General features: G+C 39.5%; 1 protein-coding gene across 1 annotated transcript in view; it reads right to left on the bottom strand.

The window, feature by feature from the left end:
- KYNU (kynureninase) overlaps positions 1-25,919 on the bottom strand; it is a 57,445-nt gene that overhangs the window by 5,290 nt on the left and 26,236 nt on the right. Inside the window, exons 8-12 of the mRNA XM_079311048.1 lie at positions 25,391-25,537; positions 19,119-19,217; positions 18,292-18,365; positions 1,579-1,631; positions 31-116 (exon numbers count right to left, since the gene is read on the bottom strand). Of these exons, the coding sequence (XP_079167174.1) occupies positions 31-116; positions 1,579-1,631; positions 18,292-18,365; positions 19,119-19,217; positions 25,391-25,537 (459 nt within the window). The remainder of the gene's footprint in view (positions 1-30; positions 117-1,578; positions 1,632-18,291; positions 18,366-19,118; positions 19,218-25,390; positions 25,538-25,919) is intronic.

Here is a 25,919-nt window from a genome sequence, read left to right as displayed (position 1 = left end):
ATTCAGGCTCAAAGTAAAGCAATTACTTACCTCTAAACTGGCATGCAGAGCACAGACCAGTAAAATTGGAGGATTTGATAACCGGAATCCATTAATTCCTTCACTTAGTTGTAATTCTGGAAAATGAATAACTTATATTAGTGTTTTTGATTTCTTCATTTTAATGGATTGGACCTTATCTTGAAGTCTGTCCTCACACAGTAAAATATTTCCCTAATGTGGCCCGTAGGATTCAGTCATTAAAAGGAAATAGTAATCTATTCCCAGCTAATACTTTCAACTTCGAGAGAGGCCCAATTTTATCCAGCAGAAGACCTCATTAGCAGCTTCATGGGAACCAGAGAACTGCAATTAATTTGTTTAAATGGTGTGTGTTAAAACCACCTTTACACTTGAATCTCTTTTAAGGCTGGCACGAGGCAGAGAAATTCCAAGTCAGCAGAGGCACGTTCACGCGGAGCAAGGAATCGCGTTCCTTAACTTTATTGAGCTGACGAGACACAGGGGAGGCTGCATATGCAGCTAAGTGTAGCTTCAGGCCATGGAGAGGAGTTGCTTAGACTTTGGGCTGTGAAATTTCACAAAATCTATTTAATAAATCTACAAAAGGCTCGCTGTACGTTCGGTGTCACCGTTCATATTTCACGCTCCGGCACCAGAGCGGGAGGAAGCGGCGGAGGAAACGCTTTTCACGCACAGCAGACTGGCTAATTTTATAATGTCCAACTTCTCCCCTGCAAACTGCTCATGGAAATGAATAAACAACGTTTTTCTTCTTCTAGCAGTATTTCAAGGCAATTTGTGTCTCCTGCTGGCTTTCCGTAGTGCCACTCTCTTGCATTTGCTCTGAAAACAAAGAGCAGACTGAGGCTATTAGAGAGGTGCTCTCCAGCCAAAGCCACATCAACAGGCACTGCCACAGAAAATTAAAAATATATTAAAAACAAAACAACCAATCAAACCAAAAAGCGCCTTTCTCATCCTGATCCCTCAGGATATTCTCTCTGCTGTAGTTTAAACTGGAGCTGAACAGTCTAGCTGTCAGATTTGGGCAGGAATCCACATTTCGTATTGGGACAATAAACACTTCACTATTTCAGAGCAGGTTTGTCTTATAGGAAATTTGGAGATGCCAAAACATTAGTTGGATTTCATGACTTATGTCAGGTTGCCTTACCTTTATTTGTATAATTTCTCATTAATTCCAGTGGAACTAATCCTGAAGAAAGATATTACCCCAGTGATTGATAGCAAATCCTCACTCCTCAGAGACTTATGAATTAAATTCACTGAGAAACTTTGAAAATTGCATCCATATTCTAATTCTGCATTTTGAAGGTTTTCAGAAAAATGTCTAAGAGCAGACATTCAAACCCTTATACCCACACACAAATTAATTCCAACATTTATTTTTTTTAACTCCACTGCCTCACATATTTAGGATGAGTTTAGCCTAACACCTTGAACATAAATTACAAATGTAAAGTTCTATCCTTTCTTCTCTAACTGCTGCAAAAGTAAAGCTGTTTATATAGAAATAAATCAAATAAGGTAAAATTGAGAGTGTTAAATACATACTGTTTTCCATGAGGAATCGTGTTTTGAAGTCATGGCCCCACCAGCCGATTAGCCTAAGGTTTTTAAAGAAATTAAATTAATAAAAATCTTAATATATTTAATTTAGCTTTGAGTATTAAGAATTATGTAATATTAAGCAATATATACATTTCAAATAATACATTTTATTTCCTACAATGATGTAAAAATGCAATAAATTCTATAAAGAGTTAGCACTAAAAACTTAACATCACCATTTGAGAGTTTCTCTTTTACTGCAAATGATAAAACACATCACACCTTTCAATTAACCGTTGGTTTCAACAATATCCATTTTCTCTGAATTCACTTAACAAAACAAAAAATAGTACAGAAGTATTTCGACTATTTGGTTCCAAGACATTAAATTCAAACCATTCTCCCCCTGCTCTTAAACTTAATGAATATTGAAAGTTAAAAGGAGCTATAAAATCTGACTTAGTTTCACCAAGAAAAGGACTTTTTGGTGAACAAGCAACAGACAAGAAGACCTTGGAAAGAGGATTGTGTGGGGATTGTCTTGCCCTTACTCTGAGACCAGTGTGAATGCTGCATACACTTTTATTTTCCTGAACTAAATTTATTTTTCAAAAAATCTTCTTTAAAATAAAATCCAAACCAATTTAATGTAATATCTCTTTTTTGAGATAATCAGCAGAAAAAAAAAAATTCAACAACCAAACAAAACCCATACAGTTAAAAAAAAAAAAATTAAAAAAGTCCGTCACTAAAATGACACTAAATTATTAGCTCATATTTAATGGAAAATATGTTTGAGGGCAGTTTTCTAAAGCAGCTGGATGCACTGGATCACCTACTGCCAGGGCACTGCAGATAGAACCAATATTGCAAAATCAGGCAATTTTTCCTCACCTCCCTTGGCTTCTCCACTTCTTAACTCAGCACACAGTGATATCAGTGATTAATAATGCCAATCCTACTTGAGATTCCCCTGTATCAATGTTTTACAATATCAAGATGTCACCATGATAGACTCTTTCCTGAACTTCTCAGCTCTACAGGACTGGACACCATTTCTGCCAAGGCTTTGCTCAGTTTTCTCTATGCCAGATAACAAAATTTTAGGAGTGAAGCCTGTCAGAACTTATAGTGATAAAAAAATCTATATGTTAAGGCCACAGTAGGTAAGCACTCCTGGAAGCAAACAGGGAAAGAAAGTCATGGCCCCTCCATAAAGAAGCATTTTGTAGTTTGCCTAAAAGATCTGAGCTCTGCAGAATTAAGATCACATTTGAGTTAGAAACTTGTTATATGAATACTGCAGAGTGTAAAATAAAGTAGTTCATATTTCTGTATAACAACACAGGTTTTATGTTTACTTCTATGAGCTGCATCTAAACAGAGGGTCTACAGAAAAGGCACGTTTTTTTCTTTATTGCTGCATGATGTTTTTATTATTCTGAGACCCATGAAAATTAATAGTGCAATATACATCCATTTTAAATGAGATATTACATTGCCAAAATGAGTACACCCCAAATAAAGTACAACAGAGCCTCTGCCCAAGTGACTCTGCTACTGATGCTTCGAATCATAAAAGATATTTCAGATATTTTACAGGAACTCTATAATATATAGACAACACTGCACTGTAAACCCTGAATATTGCATGTTCCTGCAACAATCTATTGATATCAATGGCACACATTCTCTATGAATTTCAAAAGTTTCAAGCAGAAAACAAATCCACAGGAAATAAAACATCTGGACTAATAATCTGTGAGAAGAAGACACTGTTCCACTTGGACCACACCCAGAAAACAAAGACAAAATACAGATCAATCAGAGCATTACCCAGATCAGGGCTGATGAAAAGGTCTCTGGTTGCACTTTGAATGCTCAAAACTCGCTAATTCTGAAGTTGGCTTCCACCCAGAGCTCAGCTGCAGCACCACGGAGGCAACTTGGAAAGTGAAATTTCAAAACTTTTCCAAATGACAGAATGAAGGATTTTTTTTTTTTAAGACAGTTTTAGCTGTCTTGCCCTTTCTTACCATAATCTGACAATTTGCTTTTCCTCTTTTTTATTTTTTCTCTTTTGGCTGTTCTAGAACTTCAGAGGTGTCACTGCAGGATGTGCACTTTGAGGCAGCTCTGGTCCTACACTCTCATTGATCTAATGGTCCATATGGATGTCACGTTATTTGACATTTAAGTTGACAGGCTTCAAAGTGTGGAAATTAACAAAATCTTCACAAATTACAGCGATTTGCTGTTTACAATTTTCTGTGAAAATTTTGAAATGAAGGTTGCCACCGCTATGCCAAATTTCAACCTGTTGTGATGGGAGAGAGCTAAGGTGTTAAACCCCAAACATAACGCTTTATAAATGCTCACTAAAAATAATAGGCAATAAAACTGCACATTAACTTACTGCAGTAAAATTTCTTATTAAAGAGTTGTTACTCTGCATGCAAAGTGAGCATTTTGAACTGCAGCCGCCATTTCAACTGTGCCTGCCTCAAAAACAAAGGCACCAAGATCTAAAGAGATTCACAATTCCAATCCATAACTTTTGGCAAAATACATAAAGTGGAAGGCTCTGAAAAGCCATATATGATGTTCTTGTGATTAAAAACACATTAAATATGTTAGCAAGTTATGTGTTTCCCATGGCAGATAAAACCCATAGGATATGTGTTAAAAAATCAGTGTCTAAGGAGATAAAGGTCTAATTTAGAAAATGTTCCTTTATAAATTAAAAAATGCAAATTTATGCAAACTGAGCCCTTGTTTTAAAACATCACTAATCAAAATTGTTATCTCAGTGATGGATAGTTTTGGTTGCAGCATCCTGCTGTCAGTCCCAGGTATCCACAGCAGCCTCCCAAGGCTGCTCAGCAGAGATGCTCCTGGAGCATCTCCAAAGAGAGCATCTCTCTATCCTGGAGCAAAAGCATCTTTGGAATCCATTGAGAAACCATGCCAAAAATGAGAGCAAATTAGTGCCAAACTAGCTGTGTCTTTTTCTGCAAGGTGAGCATTCTTACAATCCCACTTGTATTAGAAGAGATTGTTCCATTTTATGCCTCAAATAAAACCATTGTCATCATAGAATGGTTTGGGCTGGAAGGCACCTTGAAGAGCATCTCTTTCCATCCTGCCATGGGCAGAGACACCTTCCACTGGACCAAGTTGCTTCCAACCTTGTCTATGTCCTCACAGTTTGACAATAATGAGACATTCCCAGGGAATTCTGCCGCTTCCAGTCTTTGCACTGAATTTTTACACGTGCACATAAAATTTAAAGCAAACTAATATTAGCGCAGTTTCACAAAACAAGCAAGAATATAATTAAACATTGCTTATTTACATTTTTAAATCCTTTTTTTTCCCCCTCCAAAATGTACTCTTGTTTTGCAAATCAATGAACAAAGGTTTGCTGGGCTGGAAAACGACTGCAGAAAGGAACAGTATCCTCTTATTTAGTCATACTCTCTTTAAGGACACTTACACCAGGGAACAATCCCTTCAATAAGTATTTTTATTTAGCTCATTTTCCTCCTTCATATCTGTCTGCATTAGACTGAAGCACTGGTTATTCATAACTTTAGTCATCTCGTTTGTAGTTGCATTAATGATGCAGGAGTGCAGGATATAATGATTGTGATGTATGTGCAGTGTAAACATCAAAGAAGATCCAGTTAAAGAACACAGAAAAATACAAAAAAAATTCCTTTGACCTTTGCTTCAGCATTACAGATGATCATGCTACTCATTTATAATTTACAGCCTGGAGCAACACGGGTCTCATTTCCCTTCTAAGCAAGAAAAAGAGACAGAAACTCTTGAGTAGTGATACGGAAAACAGGGAAATACTATTAATGTGGCCCAGCTTTTACAGTCCAGGGCAATGTGTTGGAAGTATCCTGTCATTATGTTGTGTGAGATAATCATTTCACATCCAGGGAAAGGCAAGCTGAAAAGCTGCAGGAATACAGTGTGAAATTTGTAATACTTGATTTTACATCTTCCAGCTTCCCTGGGCATGGAGCAGTTTGTCTCCTCTCCCTTATCAGGTCACAAAGCGAGCTGGAAATTTCATAGTCATTATTTAGATTATATTAGGAGCATATACCAGCAAAGCATGATATGTTTATGAAAGAATGGATTAAGCCAAATCATAAGCAGGCAGTTTGGGGCCAGGCTGTGTCCACAAAGGAACTGATGTAACTGCTGGGTGGCAGCTAAGCTCTTCATTCACACATTGCTTTAATTTTGCAAAAGCGTCCAGGTGTTGGCAAAGATTTGTTTGATTTTTATGTGCTGCTGTTCCAGTCAAGAGAAAGAATCAGCTCTGAGGAGTTAATGAGACTTGTCACTGCTCCCAAAGTTCATTACACAGAGCCAGACACATCTTATGCCATGCCTGCAAAGGCACCTTGTGCAGGGAAAAGAATGAAAGGGCCAAAAATAATCATTAAGTTCACTTTCTTGCAGTTCTTTATGTCCATGGCACAACTGGCTGGTTGAATAGCACACCCATGTCTCAAGACACCCTGAAGAACTAAGATGGGCAAACAACAGGCACAAGTGCAGTGTGACACAAGTTTAGAGGAAAGAGGTTAATTGTGACTTAAATATCACTCTCTTAGCAGGAAACGTGTGACAAAACCACCCATGAGGTCTTAGAAATTAAATTGCAACAGGACATAGAAAGCCTGCAGGCTGGAGCCAGCCTGGAGCTAGGAACAATCCACATCTGACCATGTTTGACCATCATCCTTCTGCCTAGGAGAATGTGGTGGTTCACATCCAAAGCCTAACATTCATATTTCAAATTCCAGGATAAAAAACCCAAACTAAACCAAACAACCAACCAAACAAACAAAAAAACCCAAAAACCCAATAAACAAAGAACAAACAACAACAACAAAAAAACAAACCAACAAATGGTACAACCAGCTCCTGTAACCCAAAAATATTTCTAAACATGTCTTACATCCATATGTGAATCTCCAACTCAACTGAAATTTTAATTCAGTCTTTTGAGGTACATTCCTCCAGTTTCCTGGGCTCCTTGTAATGCAACACAGGAAGAAACTTGCCCAGGATTCAGGTCCTCGGCAGGAACATCTCCTAATGCTGCTGCATTCAGTCAAAGGTCAATCCCAGAAACCAAACTCATGGAAACAGTTCTCTCACCCCCTCAAATCTGCTTACTCTCACCCAGATCTACAACCAGCTCTGCACAACCTATTAGCACAGACCTGGCTCAACAGCTGGGCTCAACCCTTAGCATTCTACTCTGCATTAATTTTATTGCAGCTTTCTAATTGCATTTTTTATATGTTTTAATTTAATTTCTATGGCATTAATTGTATTGCAAGCACAGGAGCATGACTGTGTTTCTTTCAATTTAATGCCAAAACTCAGAATAAATAGAATGACATACACACACCAACTAAGAAAACAGAAAAACCTGCTCGTTGCTTTACATGGCATATTTTTGGCTGACTGGCTGGAGTTTGAGGAGTTTCAATTTTCTTTGCTATCACAGACTTGTCTGATCATTGATGAGTCATTTGGTCTCTCCATGCCTCAAGCCCTCATCTCTAGGAGTTCTGCTCAGAACTGCCTTAACTCTGCAGTGAGGGATGAGAATATATTTGTAAAAATGTGCTGACATATTTAGCAATGAGGACCATGTAGGGATGAAGAGGTAGATTTGTTTGGAGCATCTTATACAAGATTTTTTTATATATATATGCAGACAAGGAAAGGGTATGTGGAGGTAAAGCTGAGGTCACTTGGCTTTTTCTCCTCCTGTCAGCCTTTCCCCAAATTATTACCTCACCCTCAAGAGTTGTTGCCAGTGTTAGGTTTCTGTTCTTTTCAGAATCTAAGATTTTTCTTGATCTAGATCACTTAATTGGCATTTCTGATAAGGTTACAAAAAAAAAAATTTAAATCAATATTTCTATTGCTTAATTCCACATGGTATTTTACAGCTATGCTGAAACAAAGCAAACCCAAATGGATGGACAATGTTATCTCACTCCACCCCACCCTCTCCATACTGAGCATCCCAGCAGGGTCCTGCTCCTACCCAGAGCTTCCCTGCTGACAGCTCACTGAAAGGGAGAAAAGACCTTCCAAATGATGTTTGAAATGATGAGGGGTCTGTTTAATCGAAACAAAGAATAACGGAAAAGCAACTCCCATTTTCATCACTGAAATCAAGAATTCAATGATTTTAACCCCCTTGTGTAGGTGAAATTCTTCCCATACTGAGTAGCTGTCAGCTAAGGAGTAGCCCCACAGTATATATCTATAAGGGCTGGGATTTGCACAGGGGATTAAGGGAGTTATAGCAGCTACCCCTCTTCGACTTCAGCAATATTTCGAACCTAACTCTCACAGTCTCCTTCAGAAAACCTTGCCAAGATTGCCAGAAGCTATATTTAAAGACTTTTTTTTTTTTTTTTTTCTCCCTTATATCTTTTTAGCTATCCTTTATCCCAAATGGTAAGCTTGGACTTGTTTCATTATTCTTTTCTGTGCAGTGCCTGTTAATTTTAAGTAGGATCTGTTGTTAGGATTTGAAAAGCTTTTGAAGCCCAGGTAATTATTAGCCTCAGACTTCTGTAGTTTAGGACTTGCACACACTCTGCTGCTTTCCTTACCCTTTTCAACTCATTACAAATGTTTCCTAATTATTAAGCATATGTGACTTGTGAGCAGTGCCATATATTATTAATGGGTCAGTCTCTTAGAACTCAGTAGAAAAAATCAAAACTCCTTATGAAAAGTTGCTACTGTGAAAGTAGTAACTTTTCATATTTAATATCAATGAGGCTTTACTTTGTCAAAGGACCAAAGTAATGTGATTGTATTAGAGGCTAATAGCATGACATTTTTCTTCTGTTAAGAGGCTTGCATTTTCAGTACCATCTAAAGGGAGACAATTTTTCTCCTCTATTTGGAGGCTTGTCTTGATTAAAAAATAGCTAAACTCACTTTCTGCCTAGCAGCAAGTTTTAACAGCAAAAACCCAAATCCTGAAATGCAATCTCATAATTTAAACAATGACACTTAACTATGCAATTGCAATGCATGGAATTAAGAAACTTCCAGATTTGAGTAATCACCCTCTTTCCAAAAGTAGCTGGGCAGCTCTCAGCTCTATTCTTCGAGGTGGGTGATTTAACAAAACTGTTGCCACAATTAGAGAGGCTCTTGGGTGAAAAACCTGGGCTGTTTGGTCAGTGGAGAACAAGGTGATTTGCAGCTCGTGGCTACTTGAAGACAGAGGGTGCACACACTCTTCTTGGATTGATTTTTACCTTGTTAGTCTGTTAGGCTCGACACAAGTGGGAATTCACCAATTTCAACATGCCCATCCATATTACCCCTCCAGGTCAAAACAAAAGGAGATTGAGTTCACTTTTGTAGCAGGAAACAAGTTGCTGTGGCCAGGGCATGAGGAAGAGGAATGGCTGCAATGCTGCCAATCCAATCAGGGCCCTTTGGAGCCTCACAGAGCTCTCCACCAAACCTCTGAGGCACTTGCGAGAAGGGACAATAATTTCATTGGCCATGATCAGGCAAAAGAAGGGTATGGTCCAACAGCAGAAAAATGGGAGCCTAAATTAAATCCCAGAAGAAGATTTCACAAAAAACAAACCCCCTAAGGCTAATGAAGCTGAATTAAAAACTGTTAAATCAGCTTACGAACAACTATTATCACAAAGTGCTCATATAACACTTTCACTGGCCAAATATCAGATATATGAAAAGGGGGAATACAGCCAACAGTATGTTCACACATTTAGTAAGGGGAAATTGAATATTCTGCCTAACACCAGAAATTAAAAATCAAGCAGGGAGCCAATTTGCTCATAGAGATATTAATAAAGTTCTCAGTGATTTTTATAAAGTACTGAATATCAATTATTTTATGGTGTTAAAAAGAAAAAAAAAGCATGTTATATTCTTTAAGAACTCCATAATATTTTTTCTAGGCTGTTTCAAATAGATTAAATTAAACAAGTGAAAGCAACAATCCCTCCTAGAGCTGCTTTTAAATGTGAGTTCTGACTTAAAGGAGACTTGGATAGTTTTGATTACTATGATGCATTTACTGCACTATACAGTCTCTGCAATCCCTTGAATAAATCTTTTAGGGAGGATATCTAGATAGATTTCTAAATAATAAATGTATCTGACTGAAATATAATATAAAATTTTTACGATCTGGGAAGTTGCACTTCCTTGGATCTTTGTTGTTTCTGAAAAGAATAATCACAATATTAATGCAAGACCTTTATCATACCAGAATCCTTATTAGCTAAAATGTAAGTTATCACCTCTGCTCTTTGCCTGAAACAAGAAACAATCCACATTAGATGAGATATTTTTCTTTTATGGCAGTGGCTAGAACTAATTGAATTCACAGTTTCAGGTGCCAGCAAATTTACCACAGGATCCAGTAGTTGTGTTACAAAACATTTACTAAGTGATACTGAAGGAAGAATACTCAGATGAAGTCTTTTCAGCTGAAGTCTAAGACATGAAATAATTAAGGGAGAACAGAAATGGGCATCTTTCAGAGTTGTTTTAAGAGTTTATCTCTAAAAAGATTAAATTTCATCCACCACGAGGAAACAAGAAAAAAGTGACATAGGGGCCTTTCTTCATTGGGCTGCAGTTGCCCAAATTTTCAGTAGCACATAAACTAACAATATTATGGGGTCTCAAATAGATTTGACATGAGGTCCAATGTAAGTATGCTATGCTTGACATGAGGTCCAGCTCCAGTTGCAGGAGCTCCAAGCTCTTCTCACTGCAAGTGAGAAGTGTCAAAATAAAGACACTCATTCTCCTGTCAGAAAATTACTGTACCTGAAACTCTGACCTTCAACACACACTGACAAAATCTCCCTGCACTAGTTCACAATGGGTTGCTCGAAAGTCATCTCAGAAAACTGTCAGTGAGAACAGGAATGCTGAAAAACTAGACTTCAGTAGGAAACTATTCAATTTTTGCTCAATAATCTGTACACAGCTAAAGAACTAATAAATAATTCTTCACGTGGAGCAGCTGATTTTTATGGCATGGGGCAGAAAGAACCTAACAATTTCCCAAAACAGTTGCACTGGTGTGATTAGATTGGTGAATTGATGTCATGCTGACTGAGAAATTAGGCAAAGGAAAAGGAAAGGGAAGATTCTGTGTTTCTCCCAGCATCTCTCTAGAAACTCTTCAGACACTTAAGGAAGCTCTCTACAGCAGGAACTGCCCTGCAGTTTCCACACAGTGGAAGGCAGCAAGAGGCAGCTGCCAGCAAGAACTGAAAATTACTCCAGTGAAAAATGAGGAGTAGTCACTGTGACAGCAAAAATTTACCAGCAGCGACAAAGAGGTGTGAAAGTAAATATTTCACAAATGGAAAGTGAGAGAAGGATGGCTTACAGAGAGTGGGCAAGAATAGACAATATATGTCATGAAGGCCTCCAGGAAGCTCCTGATTCAAAGACATGTGGAGATGGGTAAGAAATAAAAGACAGCAGGCTGTGGATGTCTTTTGCTGGACTTGAAGATAAAACAGATTTGATTAAGGGAGACAAAACAAAAAGAAAAATATGAATCTTGACCTGGTGAGACCTTATCTTGCTTGAGCATTGGAAAGAAGTTTTAACCAGGAGAAATAGGGAGTATGAGGACTAGAAACTCCATGAACAGGTGGAAACAGGCACAAGTAGTAAACAAATAAAAACTCCTTTCATAATCCCCCCATGCACAAATCCAGAAGCAAAAAAGTAACAAGACAGAATTATTTTCCTAATCAGAGCAATGACCTTTTAATGACCTTTGAAAATGCCTGTGGTTTGAGTTGGGTGCTGGCTGAGACATGAATCACAACACGAGCTCTATGTGTGACCCCAGAGCTGCAGATAAAGCCAGAGAGGTGTTCAGCCAGGCCAGGACACGAATAGTTCTGGGAAACATCCCAGGCACAAAATCCCATCTGAACCCACATCTGACAATTGCAGGAGATGACAATTCCAGGAGATGTAAAAGGGGAGAAAACTGGTGGCTATTAATGGTAAAAAAGCATAAAGGCTCTTGTTGGTGCTTTCAGATTAGAGCAATTTCAAGCCATACCATGACCTCAAAGCACATTCTATAAGGAGAAATTAAGACACAATTCCCCACTGTGGTCTAATGAAGCAATACAAAAAGGATGAGCAAATCTCATTCTTAAAGGGCATGTGCAGACTATAGGTTTAACTAAGAATCTTTGGAGGGAAGCTTCATAGAAAGTTACAAAATTTCTGAAGTAGAAAAAGTGAAAAATTATCAAACTGACTCACTTTCAGTGAGTCAACATCTAGTAGGAAATCCCAGATGCAAAATTGCATTAGTTCCAGCACATTTGTGCACAGAGGTAAGCGAGCTCTTAGTGGAAACAGCAGAAGATTTACTAGAGGTTTTTTCATTAAAAATACACTCTTCCTTCCCTAATTTAGTGGGGTTCTGTGAGATGGCTACAGAAACACACAGATGACTGGATAAGAATAAGAGGAGAAATAACACTTCTTTTTGTGACTTATTGAAAAAAGCAGGCACAGAAGATTTGCTTTCCATTTTCTTAGAGGTACTGGCACTCACCAATACTAGAGTTAAATTCCTGCAAATTCATTCAGTGGGAAGGAAACTTGCTCCTTTGTCTTATCAAGACACAGCAAACTGCTTTCAAAACTACCTGCCTGGAAGTGGAGAACTGAGGCACAGAGAGCAGGCAGCTAACAACACACGGCCTTTGAATTGCCAGGGAAAATCACAGCAACCATCCAGACTCCAAGGAGAGCCCCAGGATTCCTTCCTTGCTAGTTAACAGGATGCAAGAGTTGCCCCAGGCTACACTCACCTTTCCATCAGGCTAAGCCAGTTGGTTCTTTTCATGTGTTGGAGCAGTTGTGTTTTACACCATCTGATGGGGAAGGCAAGACAGGAAAGCAAATGTGGAAGGAACAGAGCCACCTGCCTCTCATTCCTGAGGCTGGGAGTGGGACAGGACCATGGCACAGCATAAGGCATGTCCCTTCAGCATGATCCAGGAGGAGAAGTGCATGGGAGTGCACTCAGGGAATGTGCAGCATGTTTCTCCCACACTCACCCCAATTATCCCATAGGTGGTGCTGAGTTCACACACACAACCTTTAGAATGACTTCAAAATCCAACCAGGGCAAGGATGAAAAAACAAAGGGGAAAACCTTCAGGAAGGAAAGAACAAGAAGGATATTTATCATGAGAAAAGAGGTGAGATTGCTTAAAGATGCAGCTTAATTACAAGGAAGGATTTGAAGGAAAAGAGAGAGAGAAAATGCTTGACAGAGAACAAGAGACAATCATGGGAGCCACATAAAAGAAGCCAAAGAAGTAAGAATGGGAATAGATGATGTGAGTGCACATTAACCTCTCTCGTTTTTTCTCCCAGAGACTCACTCCAAAGTTAAAAAATGCTCTTGGATATTTGCCATGCAGTTGGTGAATCTGAGAACACACCCCTGCAGGCCCATCATGGGTCTAGATTGGCCTAATAAATCACTTGTCCCAAGACAATGCAATTAAGCCTAATTAGCCGATAGCTTTATTCCTAAACAGTCTCTTCCCAAGGGAGGTTTTAACTTTTGGTTTCTAAATTAGCTCAAGGAGCTAAATTGCTCTCATCTCCTTGGCAAAGCAACAGTTCATTTCTACCTTAGCACAGGATACTCCATGCACTCAGGGGACACGTGCTCACTGCACGAGTAGTTTATTTACATTATTGCACAGTCTGAGTCCAGCAGCACCAGTGAGAGCCCTTCTGGAAATAGCAGCATGTTCACTGCCATCTGTCACCAATGACTGTCCCACCTGGCTGCATCCAGCACAGCTTGCCTACCAGTCTCCTGCTTCTCCAGATCCTCTCCTTGACCAGGACATGAGCTCTGTTCTGATAAAGCTTCCTGAGATACTCAGAGGGGACAAATTCAAGGGGTCTGTGAGAATTGGACCATCTTAGCCTATTATATGAGTAAAGTCTGAGTAGAAGACTCAATCTGAGTAAGGAAATTCTTCTCTGTGAGGATGGGGAGACCCTAGCACAGGGTGCCCAGAGAAGCTGTGGCTGCTCTATGCCTGGAAGTGTCCAAGACCACTTTGGACAGAGCTTGGAGCAACCTGGGATAGTGGAAGGAGCCCCTACCCATGGCAGGGGGTGGAATGAGATGAGCTTAATGGTCCCTCCCATTCTAAATCATTCTATAATCTCATGATTCCTAGAAGCATTCTAAACAAGATCAGAGTTAGTTCTTTCCAGTAAAGTAGATATAAAACAACCTTCCAAATCCTTTTATGACTGTCCTTTGCTTCCACCTCACGTTTCTCCAAAGTTACATTATTTTCAGCAGTTTTACAGAAGATTCAACTCTTTATTTTAAAATTTAAATTTAATTTAAAAAAAGGACTAATGTGATATCTCCCAATAAATCAAGAAAATGAGCAAAGAAAAACTCAGCAGGAGCTACCAGTCTTATAAGGTGTAGAGTAACCTCTTGAAAAACAGTTTCTGGAGAGAGAAGGTTTGCACTGGAGCAGGATGGGGCTCAAGAGAACCTGGGAAACATGGGAGGAGAAAGTATAAGGAGCTGGAGTAGCATATTTCTGTTTATCTGACACCAGGATTAGAGCTCACATACGAAAAAAAAGCTGTGCAGGTCTCTATAAAGAAGTAGCAGGAAGCTATTTGTGCTCTGGCATTTTCATTTCAAAACACCAAAAGGGGAAGTGGTGTGAGAAAAATAGCTGATATCTCACCTTGTCTGTGAAGAATTTAGCTGAAGATGCCTTCTGTTCGTCAAAGCTAATATGGAATCATTATCTTTTTGCTTCTTACTCTATTAAACCTATTTTTATCCTATGGTAAAAGCCAACACATTCTTTGGACATCAGCTGCTTCCTGCACATGCGGCATTTCTTCATATCACAAAAACTTTTCACTTTTGAACACTACCTGCTGCTATTGTGGGCTAAAGTCTTGATAAATCCCTTTATTATAAACACTGCACAGTTTTCATTTAATCCTCTGCCAGGGTTTATCTATTATTTTCCTGGCTGCTTTACATACATTTATTTCCCTTTCATCTGTTTAAATTGTGCCTTACTTTTACTTAGTTTGCTGTCTCAGGGCTCTGCAAATTTGTCTCCTCCTGTCTCTTTCACCACCTGGCAGCTCAGCTGAGCCTGGTGTTCATCTACACCTGCAAACACCTGCTGGGAACACCTGACTCAAGCATCTTCTCCCCCAGGTGCTCACAAACTTTCACATTTTGTTACAGCTAAACTGCTTGGTAATTCAAGTCATCCTTTTTATAAATGGAGAATTATGGAGGGAGAAAAAAATTTCAAAAATCAAAATGAGAATTTTTCTGGAGCTCAAACAGCTAGACAAGCAAAATGTCAGTATTAGTAGGTCACTTCAGTGCTCTCTCTGTGTTGGAAACCTCCCTTCTGCAGCACTTACATGGAAACCTGGTGGCACAGGCTCAGCCTGCATTGACCCAGTGGTTTCAGTAGTATTTCATAGATCTGCTCTCTCCAGGTCCTTTTTTTTTTCTGTTTTTTTTTTTTTTTTTTTTTTTTTTGAAACCTTCACATAAAGAAATCACTCTCACGCAATTAGCCAGGAATATATTGCATTGTGATATATAGAGCAGGTATTAAAAAAGCTATTTGAGTATTAAGAGAGACTTCAAAGGAGGTGAGATCATGGGAGAATGGGGATAGATCAGACCCATATATGTCAGATTGATTCAGTTTTACTGCTCTAAGGAGAAAGATGGGGACTAGCAAAGGACTACCCCACATGCTTGGGTAGAGATGTTAATTGGGCTGGTTACAACGTGTCACTTTTAGACCCATGGCCCCTGCAGTGAATTAGAGAGCCATCCCAAGCTAAGCCAAGGTGTTTGCAGGACTGCAGGATGGCATTTGCAATGACACAAAAAAGCAGCAGGACACAAGAGACTGTGTCACCCTCAGCTTCCATCTCATCTAAAGATCAAGCCCTGCCTCAGCCATAAATTCCTTCCAAAATACTGAATTATCAACTTTATAACTCTTGTGGGAAGCTTGCACTTCCATGAAGAAGAGTGGGACTGGTTTGACTTTTGTCTGCTGGGACATGCCCAGGTATTAATGATTAACATCAGGTTTGGGTTTTGGAGGTTTACAGTAAGGCAGCCCCAAAGCAGAAAACAGCTCTGGCATGGCCTCATGTAGTGATGGTATTAAATACTTTAAATACTTCAAACAACTCTTTCTCAAGTTGCATTTTAAAGAAAGCAGCAAATAAATGTTTTGTCGTTGGAAGGAGCAGCTGGAGAGGAACCCAGTTTCTTAAACTGGGCAAAAAACGAAGTATACTCATAAAATTAAGAGAAATTAAATCAAAATACCTCAATTCCTTTGGTGATGTGCAGTAGATGGGCTTCAGGGATTTAAAAACGAAATTTTGGATTGAACTCTTTTATTTTCAGTAAGTCCTTTTTGTCCCAGCCTCGGACAGTAAAAGACAAATGTTCTGCCTCTCTGAATTACAGTCAGAACATACATTTTCCCATTAAGACACAATAGATTATTTCCATAAAAAATAACTACCTAGTCGATAACTTGCAGGAAATATGAAGGATGAGATAAATTACAAAAAAATTATAAAGGTGGGTAAAAAGTGACTCACCTAAAACCATCCGTGAGTTAGAACAGTATTTCAGACAGCTCAAAAAGGCAAAAAGCTGTCAGCTGGATTGGAATTTAATTCCCTGCTTATGTGTGGGCTGAGGTGCAAAGGAACAAGTGGCTGGTGCCTCTGTTTGTGACTGAATTCGTGTGGCCACTGGGTGTCATCCTTGGCTCAGATGAGCCGGAGCCTCTGCAGCTGCAGCGACTTCCCGAGCAGTTAAATCCCACTCTGTTTGATTGTACAACACACAGCAAATTGCTCTGCATTTAAATCAGCTGTACAATTGAATACTTTGACATAGACAAATTCTCCTTTGTCTCAGTGCCTTATTTGGAGACCTGAAATAGCTGGTTGATGCAGGAAAGAAAGAAAAGTAGTGCAACCCGGGCATAGGGACTACAAACAATTTTATTAGTGATTATCAAATCTCGGGAAATATTAAATAACTATGATTAAATAATGCAGAGAGTCGGTGCAGGAAGTTTGGAATCATATCCTTAAATTGTCCCCAGGCTGGAAAAGCTTATTCCATATAGGTAATTTCATTTAAGATATTCAGTATCCAGATTCAATACACAAATTAATGGCTATGTATGAAGGAGCTGGTTCAGGAAAAAACTAATCTTCTCTCTTACCTACAATACCAAGCTAGTACCCTCAGAAAAGTTCCAAAATGTCATCAAGGGGCAAAAAAGACTGAAAGTCCTTGTCATTTTATTAATTCCCCCTATAGCTATTCTGTAATTTTTCACATTTTTTTCACTGTTCAGCATCTTCCCAGCTCCCCACAACCAGGATCCAGGATCCAGCTACACAACCAGGTGTGGCCTTGGGAGCAATGCCTGCACCTGGCAAGAGGGGAGCAGGAATAAACCTTTCCAGAAGAAACATCCAGACATCCAGTATGTTCACATATAAGGTTGGAATCAGCTCACAACAGGTCATATGTCATCCTAATGAGTTTTCTGCTATGGGTGGCTGAGAAGAACTTATCAGCGTTATTTTGTTATCTCCTGGGAGTCTAGACAGTCTGAAACCAGCACATAGTGCAGCAAAGCTGCTTATTACAATATTATTTGTCTCCAAAAACTAATTTAGTTTGCGTTCTTCAAGCAAAAATAAAAGGAAGTGCCAGCAATTTCTCCAAGCATTCTAGCCAAAAATGTTTACATTTGTCAGTGCATTAAAAGTATTTATCCCACTGTTCTTAATAGACATAGATATAGCCATAAAATGGCTTAAATAACAGGTATTTTTGTTAATGCAGCTAACCTCAGCTGATAGCTCAGCTTTCCATGGATTATACAGTTTTTCAGAACAGATCTCCATGTAATACTTCCTAGCTTTATCAGTGGATACAATTTTAATGAAAACATGCCACTACTAAAGAGCTATTAGGCACAGTGGAGAAACTGTCTTTGATTTTGTTCAACAACCAAAGACTTCAATGATTATTTAAAATCCATTTTTAAAGGAAGATGTTAAATATTCTCTTTATATTAAGCAGCCTCATAGATGTGATTTAGGATGCTTGTATTTAATATTATCAACACTCTCTTTAATGGTTCTATTTAGTTAAGAACTGATAGACTTAAAGGAGGAAATGCATTCTAGATGTGAGCATGTGCATTAGTAATTTCAACATTTACTAAAGTTACTGTAAAACAACCCATCTGAAGTAAGAAAATCAGATAACCAAATTGTCTAAATATTTACTACCCTTTCCATTGAAGCAATAAACCAGTAACAAATATCAGCTCAATGGGTTCTTCTTGAAACAGGAATTTTCTTCTGCTTCTTTATGCATAGATGCACATGCCCATATTCTATGGCTAGGAATCAACAGAATTTCACTTTCAGATCTCAATTCAAAGGGAAAGTTCTTTCCCATTTAAACTTCACAGCACCTTTTACTTGGGAATTTATTATTATAAAAATACTTACGCTGGTTTAATGCTCTTGGAATGCTTTTCATGAATGTAGGCACCAGCAAGGCCGCCTGCTCCAGAATTTAAATACTGCAAAGAATAAATCAACATGTACATTCGTGCTCATTATCTGTAAAGCATCACTTCCTTCACCCTGACCTATAAAACAAACCAATTTTTACATTTCAAGTGGTTTCTAGATGGAGATCTTAACATTTGTCACAATGTGCTGATGGAGCTAAAAGCAGATATATTTTTCAGATTAGTTTTAAAAGCATCTCTCTTGGCTTACATATGGTACTTGAAGTCTAACAGGCCAGAAGATTGAAGTACATCTGAAACAGTTCAATATATCTTTGCTATATGTGTATATTATATATAGCAAAGTCATCAAACAATTCATCTATGTCTGTCGAGTTTTAATCTCACTAGGAGTCAAAGGAACTAAAGATACCTTGATCTGTGATAGGAAATTATTGAAGTTTAGACAAGAATATTCTCTTATTTAGGGACCACTTCATAAAATGTTATAGCTGTGAGACCTTGGTGTGAGAAGTAAGAGAAGAGCCCCTGATCCCACGTCCATAGGGCAGATGTTTAACCACCACCAGTATCCATCTCACATCCACAAGACCTTGTAGGTCACTGCCACTATTACTTTTTGGAGCCACTCATAACAAAGGCGCAATTAAAGTCAGTGTCCATCTCTCTGTTGTGAATTTAAAGATTCAGCCAAGTCTTGCTCAGCAGCTCAGGTGCAGCTGTCATTCACCTGACATGTTTGCTGACCCGTGACATAAGTGACATTATGGAAAATGGTTTCCAACAATGAATCTGTTTCACCTTGTAGGAGCACCAGCAGGCAAAATCCACTCCCCAGTCATGCAAATGAAGCTCTACGTTCCCAACAGTGTGAGCCAGGTCGAACCCGACGAGGCATCCCTGCAGGAAAGAGATGATTATTAGGTTACTTATTAAGATAATAATCACTGTGAAATTATCTTGAAAAGAACTCCTTCAGAGCTTAACTTGCTCTCAGTATGTGCAGGCTACCTAGAGACTTTTTACAGAAGCAGAGAGTGATAGGATAAGTGGGAATGGATTTCAACTCAAAGAGGAGAGATTTAGGTTAGATGTTAGGAAGAAAGATTTTTCTGTGAGGGTGGTGAGACATTGAAAGCAGTCACTCAGAGAAAATGTGGCTGCTCCATTGCTGGAAGTGTCCAAGATCAGGTTGGGTGGGGCTTGGAGCAACCTGGGATAGTGGAAGGTGTCCCTGACCGTGGCAGGGGCATAGAACAAGACAATCCTTAAGCTCCCTTTCAACCCAAACCCTTCTATGATTAATCTGTCCTGTCCCATCTGTTCTGAGGCATTATTAGAAACAAGTTTTCTACACTACAGATACTCGTAAAAAATCACCAATTGTTCTGTGATTTGTCTTCAAGGATGCTTGCATAGGATTTATACTGCTGAGGGTTTGATTGTGCAGTGAAGTGGAATCACTTGAAATGAGTATTGAGAACAAATGTATAAATACAAACACTTGTATGGCACAACAAACCCCAGGCAGGGACAGTAACAGCCATAATGATGCCAGTTACCCATGAACAACTACATTCTGATATAAATTCCTGCTCAAGGTGTCCCTGGTATTTAAACAAGGAGGACTTTGCTCTTTGGGAATCTAAATGGATGAGACAGCAGCTGATGCAATGCCTTGATCTTCAAGAACTTTTGTACTTGCCTTAAAAAGAAAGATTCTGTAATTTCTCTGTGAAAAATCTTGTATTTGCCATAACCACAATTTGCACAGGACACTGAGAAAAAGGCGGGGGGGCACCCAACATCTAAGGACGAGAGACTTCTAGATCTAAAAGTAATAGTTTTACTCACGAAATAACCACTGGATGGCAGCATTTTTAAACTAAAAAGTTATTCTAAGCTTTGCTATTTATTTAAGAGCATAGAAATAAAACTGCTTTTTGTGCTTGGACTACAAATTGAATGCTATTTTACATTTTGCTTTTAAAACACAAACAGCTTGCTTGCAAAGCAGCAGGGTAGGAATAAGAGTGAGAGCACAGGCTTCAGAAAAATCAACGTCCAATAATAAAACAAAAGGGTTTTTTTTAAGAATCTCCTGCTGTTTCTTGCATGGAGGGAGTCTTAGCTAAATTATTTAAGCAGTACTTTGGTATATTTAATCTTCTGTATAAACTAGATAACAATTTGTATGGAGCAGCATTTTAAGAAGATGTGACACGTTAATTCTAATGGAGACGTTTGTGGAGTTATCAGCTGGAAAAGTTGCTCCAAAACGACGGGAAGAAAACTCACAGCCAGAGCATTTGCATGGTCTAAATGTTGGAACTAGAGTCCCAATAAATAGCCATGGTGGCTTGATTTCACAGGGACACACAGAACTGAGTTAAGACAAATCAACTGAAATGGTGAAGCTAAAGCAGACAGGCAAGAGCACACTGAACTCCAATGGGAATGCTCTCAATTCAGGAATAAAACACCTTTGGATCACAGAAATAAGCCACAGCACACTAAAGCCAATTGCCAGTGAATGAGTAGGTTCTTGTAGGGTTTTAAGGCATTAACTTCAAAATTTCAGTTGACTGGATCTAAACCTTAACAGGTACATACATCCCACACAAACTTTTGGAAGCAATTCTATGACAGATTCACTGGAAAGCAGGAATAACACAATGAGAGTTTTGCAGAATGTGTGTGTCTGGCTGTACATTAACAAAACTGAAACATATTTAAAAAAAGAAGTTGCTCATAAAGAAAAAGCATGTAAGAAATTTAATTCTATAAATCATGTGCCAAAACCAGTTGTCCTTTCCCTGTCAGTACATTGCATACTGCATAAAATGTATGTTCAACCACACAATATCAAATTATGAAAATACAGTAGATGAGAGGTAGGAGGAGACCTCTTGGGACAGTGGCAGGTTGGAAACCCTGAAAGTGATCAAGCTCCATAACCACATCCACACAATGTTTGATATGGACAAACTTTTTGGGCACTGACTGGCTGCAATAGATCAGCTTGAACCCACAGCAGGCTCAGAGCCCAGAGAAAGGAAGGTCATTGACATAACACCCACAGATCATCCTCCTGCACTCCCTTAGCTGCTGCCCAGCACTTTGCCACTGGTTGGCAGACCCTACTGGGCACAGTTTAGCAGTATTGAGGCACAGCCTGGAAATTTGGGTTCGGTGCTGGCAGGGCTCCTGCATCCTCTCAGAAACGCCCACCCGCACCAGTTTGTTCGAGCCGTCATCTGCAAGATGGGTTGTGCTGGTTCGCTTTCCCAGGGAGGTGTCTGGCACTTGAGTCACACAAACAGCAAATGTTTAGCCACACAGATTGCATGGAAAAAGTAAAACAAACTGAAGCAGCTCTCCCTGCACAAGCCACGCAGAACCAGGACTGCGTGGGAACGGCGCTTCCCCAGACTGGGCGGGAAGCAGAGCTCTCCATCTGCTCCGGGCAAAGGACAGGACATGTGCTCTCCCCTGCCTCTACCGTTTTATTCTGACATCTAAAAGTCATTTCTGCAAAGTGTCTGGGTAGCTGCTGATAACCAGCAGGTAACAACTCAGCATGGACAATGACATTTGGAGAGAGGGAGAGAAATGACAGCTTCATGCCAGCAAAGCTGGGACATTTAGAAAGTGAGACAGGAAAAGAAATGAAGATGAAGGATCTTAAAGCTCTTCCTACTGGGACTCAAGAGATTAAAATATTTTACATAACGGTACGGAGTCAGTGGAAAGTACAATGTAACTTATGAAATGAAAATTGTGTTTGAAAGGTAGAGTCTCCTAAAAGTCAGCCATTTCTTCACTTGTAGAAGAATAAAACAACTCAGCCTCCTCCATCCTCTAGAGCAAGCTTGAAAGTATGATACAAGGAAAACTGTTACATCCTCCTCAGCCTGCTGATGAGTCTCTTGCACAATACGTAGTAATTTCGATTTATCTGAGAGACCTTAGATGGAAAAATAGCCTGAGGTAATTTTTCAAGCTTAATTTAGTTCATTTAATATTTAATGACTTAATGAAGCTGTCTATGTGCAGAGCTTTCACTCTGGGAGGAATCTTAATGTACGCAGAGAACTTAGGAAATTGGCTTAAAAAATGTAAAAGGAAATCAGTAACTTAATTCATAAATGATTGACCTCAAGAATCCTAGGACATTTTCCAGGCCTCCAGAGCTCACAGCTCAAATCTCTAGCCAAGCCCTGATAGGGCACAACACTGTGGGACTTTATTTCAATTGTACATTAAAAGAATTATTAAGACCATCTGTGTATGACTTTTCTCTCTGACATACTGGCTGACAAGTGATTTTTTTTCCCCTCTCTTCTTCTCAAATGACATTTTCACCTTGTATTTTCCCCTTCTGACTCATTTGCTTGTCAGATCTCCCCAACCTATTTTCTGTTCAGGAGTGCAGGGTCATTCACCACCCTTCATCCCTGGGAAGGACAATGTTGCATTTTTGCTACAAACATGACTTTTCAGTCTTATCTGCTTTTAAAAGCACTTTCAGCCTATCTGTGACAGTATGCTGACTAGAAGACAATGCTGGATTCATCAGGTGCAGAAGCTCTTAAAGGAGATACGGGCTGTAAATTCAATTAAACTCATAGAAACATTTTGTTTTCCTCTAACCCAACAGAGTTCCTAACCCGGGCTGTTGCCTGGGAAAAGAGGAGAGGAAGCAATTTTGAAAACCCCACACTTCAGGCATTTTGATAACCAGAAGCCCTGAGTCCAAGATAAGCAGCAGGGTGCAGAAATGCTTCTTACCAACAGAAACTTTTCATGAATCAACGATTTTGTGGCTGTTCAAGTAAATATTTGTCATACGCAGATGTTGAAGTGCGGTGTAACAGTTTGTTGCATGGAGGGGTTGTATAAACATATAAACATCACTTAACCCCAGGGCAGAATCTGTAAGGACATTGAGCTGAGTGTATCTGACAGGAGGGAAATAAAAACACGGCTGGCTCATGCTTTTCAAGCCTTAAGGGTACTCAAACAGTTCTTCAGGTTGAATTAATTTTGCTTTTTCAGTATACTAATGACATTTTAGTCCATGAATCTACCTGGATCTCAATCCTGCACACTCGAAGCACAAAGATACTAGAAATTCAATTTGGTGGGTTTTTTTTTTTTCCTCTCTCTTGAAAAATCTGTGGAAGAAGAGCTTCATGTCTACATTATGTCATTTCTAACAGGCATTCAGATGGAAGCAGGCCTTTGACATCTACCTGCTCCTGCTGGAATGCTGAATTGCTGTCACAAATTGCTTTCCTCTTCAGGAACATGATACAGTCTCTGGGTAAAGTGTGTGGTGTTTTTTGTGTGCATCCCTGTGGAAGCCTATACCCCTGAGTTAATATTATTGTTATTTTCACTGCCTTGCAGACATTTCAGAGTTTTTCCACCAAGTCTTGGTTATCTCTGCAGATTTTATAAACATCAAATCCATCATTTCCACTCCATGTAATAAACTGTGAGTGACTATTCTCTCCCAGAACACCACTTTGGGGCAGTTTAGAGCTATCAATGAAACTGCTTCTCTTCCACATATCCAAGTCTGCAGCCCACAGTCCAGAAAGCATCTTTGGAGAGGTGGTAAAGCGATAGGTTTTTCCTGGTTTGTTCATCTTTATGGAAAGGAAGAAAGGTTTCTCTCTCTCTTTCTCAGACACCTTTCAGACACATCACAGAGCAGCTTTCTGGGAAGCAGCACTGAAGATATGTAGGTGTTGGCAGCTGAAGGAAAGCTCTGCTGCCACCAGGAGAGAGTAGAGCAGTGGGTGGCATCATCCTGCTAATGACCTGTCTTCCCTTTCTAACATTCCAGCACTGTGGAGTTGTGATTTTTTGTGGTCAGCAAAGTGCTGGCAGACACTCCAGGAAACCAAAAGCAGTGTTGTTTTTGGAGCTCCTACACACATCCACTTCTCCTGCAGCTGACTCCCCACATTCCTTTTCATCCTGCTTTTCTACATCCATGTCAGAAGTTAGTTTTGTTTTGCACTGTTTTTAACAGTGGGTTTTAACACCAGGTGCTGCTCTGTGAGAACATTCCCTTTTTATATCCCACGGGCCCTGCACCAGCTCTCACACCTGCTCTGCTCTCCCAGGGGGGACTTTACCATCACTTGCAGTCAGCATAACTTACGCCCTGACGTCCAGAAAAAATTCCACTGCCAAACCTGCTGCTACAGAAGATGTATAGTGTGCTGTGAGGCAGGAATCTCTCCAGGGAGTTAAACCATTAAATACAAAGAGTTAGCTGGTTTGCCAAAAACCCAGTTATACTAAATGAGTTTACCCTTCAGTGGTTTAATCTTGCATGAGATAAGGTGCATCCAGTAAAAGGCTGCCACCATGGAAAGGCTGGTGACCTCCTGTTGATAAGACAACTTAATTAAAAACTATTTTCTCCTGGATTCCTAAGGCAGTTGAGATGGTTAAAGAGTCATGTCCACAGAACACACTGCCTGCAAGCTCTGAAGGCTGAGTCATCACTATGGCACTCTCATCCTGTGATGTTGATGGGCTCCACATTGTGCCTGTCTCTGAAAAACCCACCAGTGGAGTCTGAGCAGTGCTGGCTCCGTGGGGAGCTCACCTCCCTGCTCAAGGGGGGAAAAACCTGCCACAGATACAGGAAAGGAGGAAAATCATGAAAGTCTGTCGAGAAAGCTCAGAAATCTTACACAAACTAACTTTCAAAGACAGATTAGAGATGTGACTGCCTCCTCCTCCTCCTTCACTGAGGCTCTTGGTATTCTACCCTTCGAGAAAAGCCATGTCAAAGTTAATAGTCATGAATTACCTTTTCCAAATAGTTTAACATTCATCTGCCTGAAAGATTGCTCCCACAGGGCCATTTCTTCCTGCAGCACACAGTCCCCAAAGGGTCTTGGCACAGAGTGCTTTCACATTTTACCAGAGACCTACAAATTTCTGTGTTTTGTTCCACAAAAAAGCCCAGAACAACTGACATTAAAATGTTTCACAGAGAAAGCTGATTTCAAATTGGCATGAAAAGGATACATCTGGAGCAGTCCTACCTTTTTTTGGCCAACCTTTGTTATTCTGGGGATGTCAAACAACTGTCCTGTGTAATACTGCACCCCACTGAACAGAATGACAGCAATGGAGTCCCCTTCCTTCTCAATTACTGACAGGATATCTTCAGTCCTCAAGGTTTCCTCCCCCTAAAACAAAGTTAAAGCACACATTTTGCATCAGCTCTGGCAGTAATTTCATTGCCATTCCTTATTTCACAATCTATATTTTGCCATGATCCAGGCTGCTTCCACAAGGAGATTAAAAGCAAACCCTTATCTTGGAAATGATATACAAATATAGTGCTATGAAGTAGCTTATGAGCAAGTAACCTCAAAAAAATAATCACTAGTAAGTGAATCTTGTAGGTGCCTATTATAAAAAGTCTATTCACTTCATACTCTAACATGCTTCATGCTCTTTAATATTTTTGACAGTTTTAATTTACAGAATTCAAAAATTCCAAAATTCCTGGTACAGACAGAATATCTAATGATTTTTAAGTGACATCTGAAATTTGTGACACCCACA

This window comes from Erithacus rubecula, assembly GCF_903797595.1.
Source record: "Erithacus rubecula genome assembly, chromosome: 8".
In the NCBI taxonomy this organism is placed as follows: domain Eukaryota; kingdom Metazoa; phylum Chordata; class Aves; order Passeriformes; family Muscicapidae; genus Erithacus; species Erithacus rubecula.
This window is presented reverse-complemented; position numbering and strand designations above follow the sequence as displayed.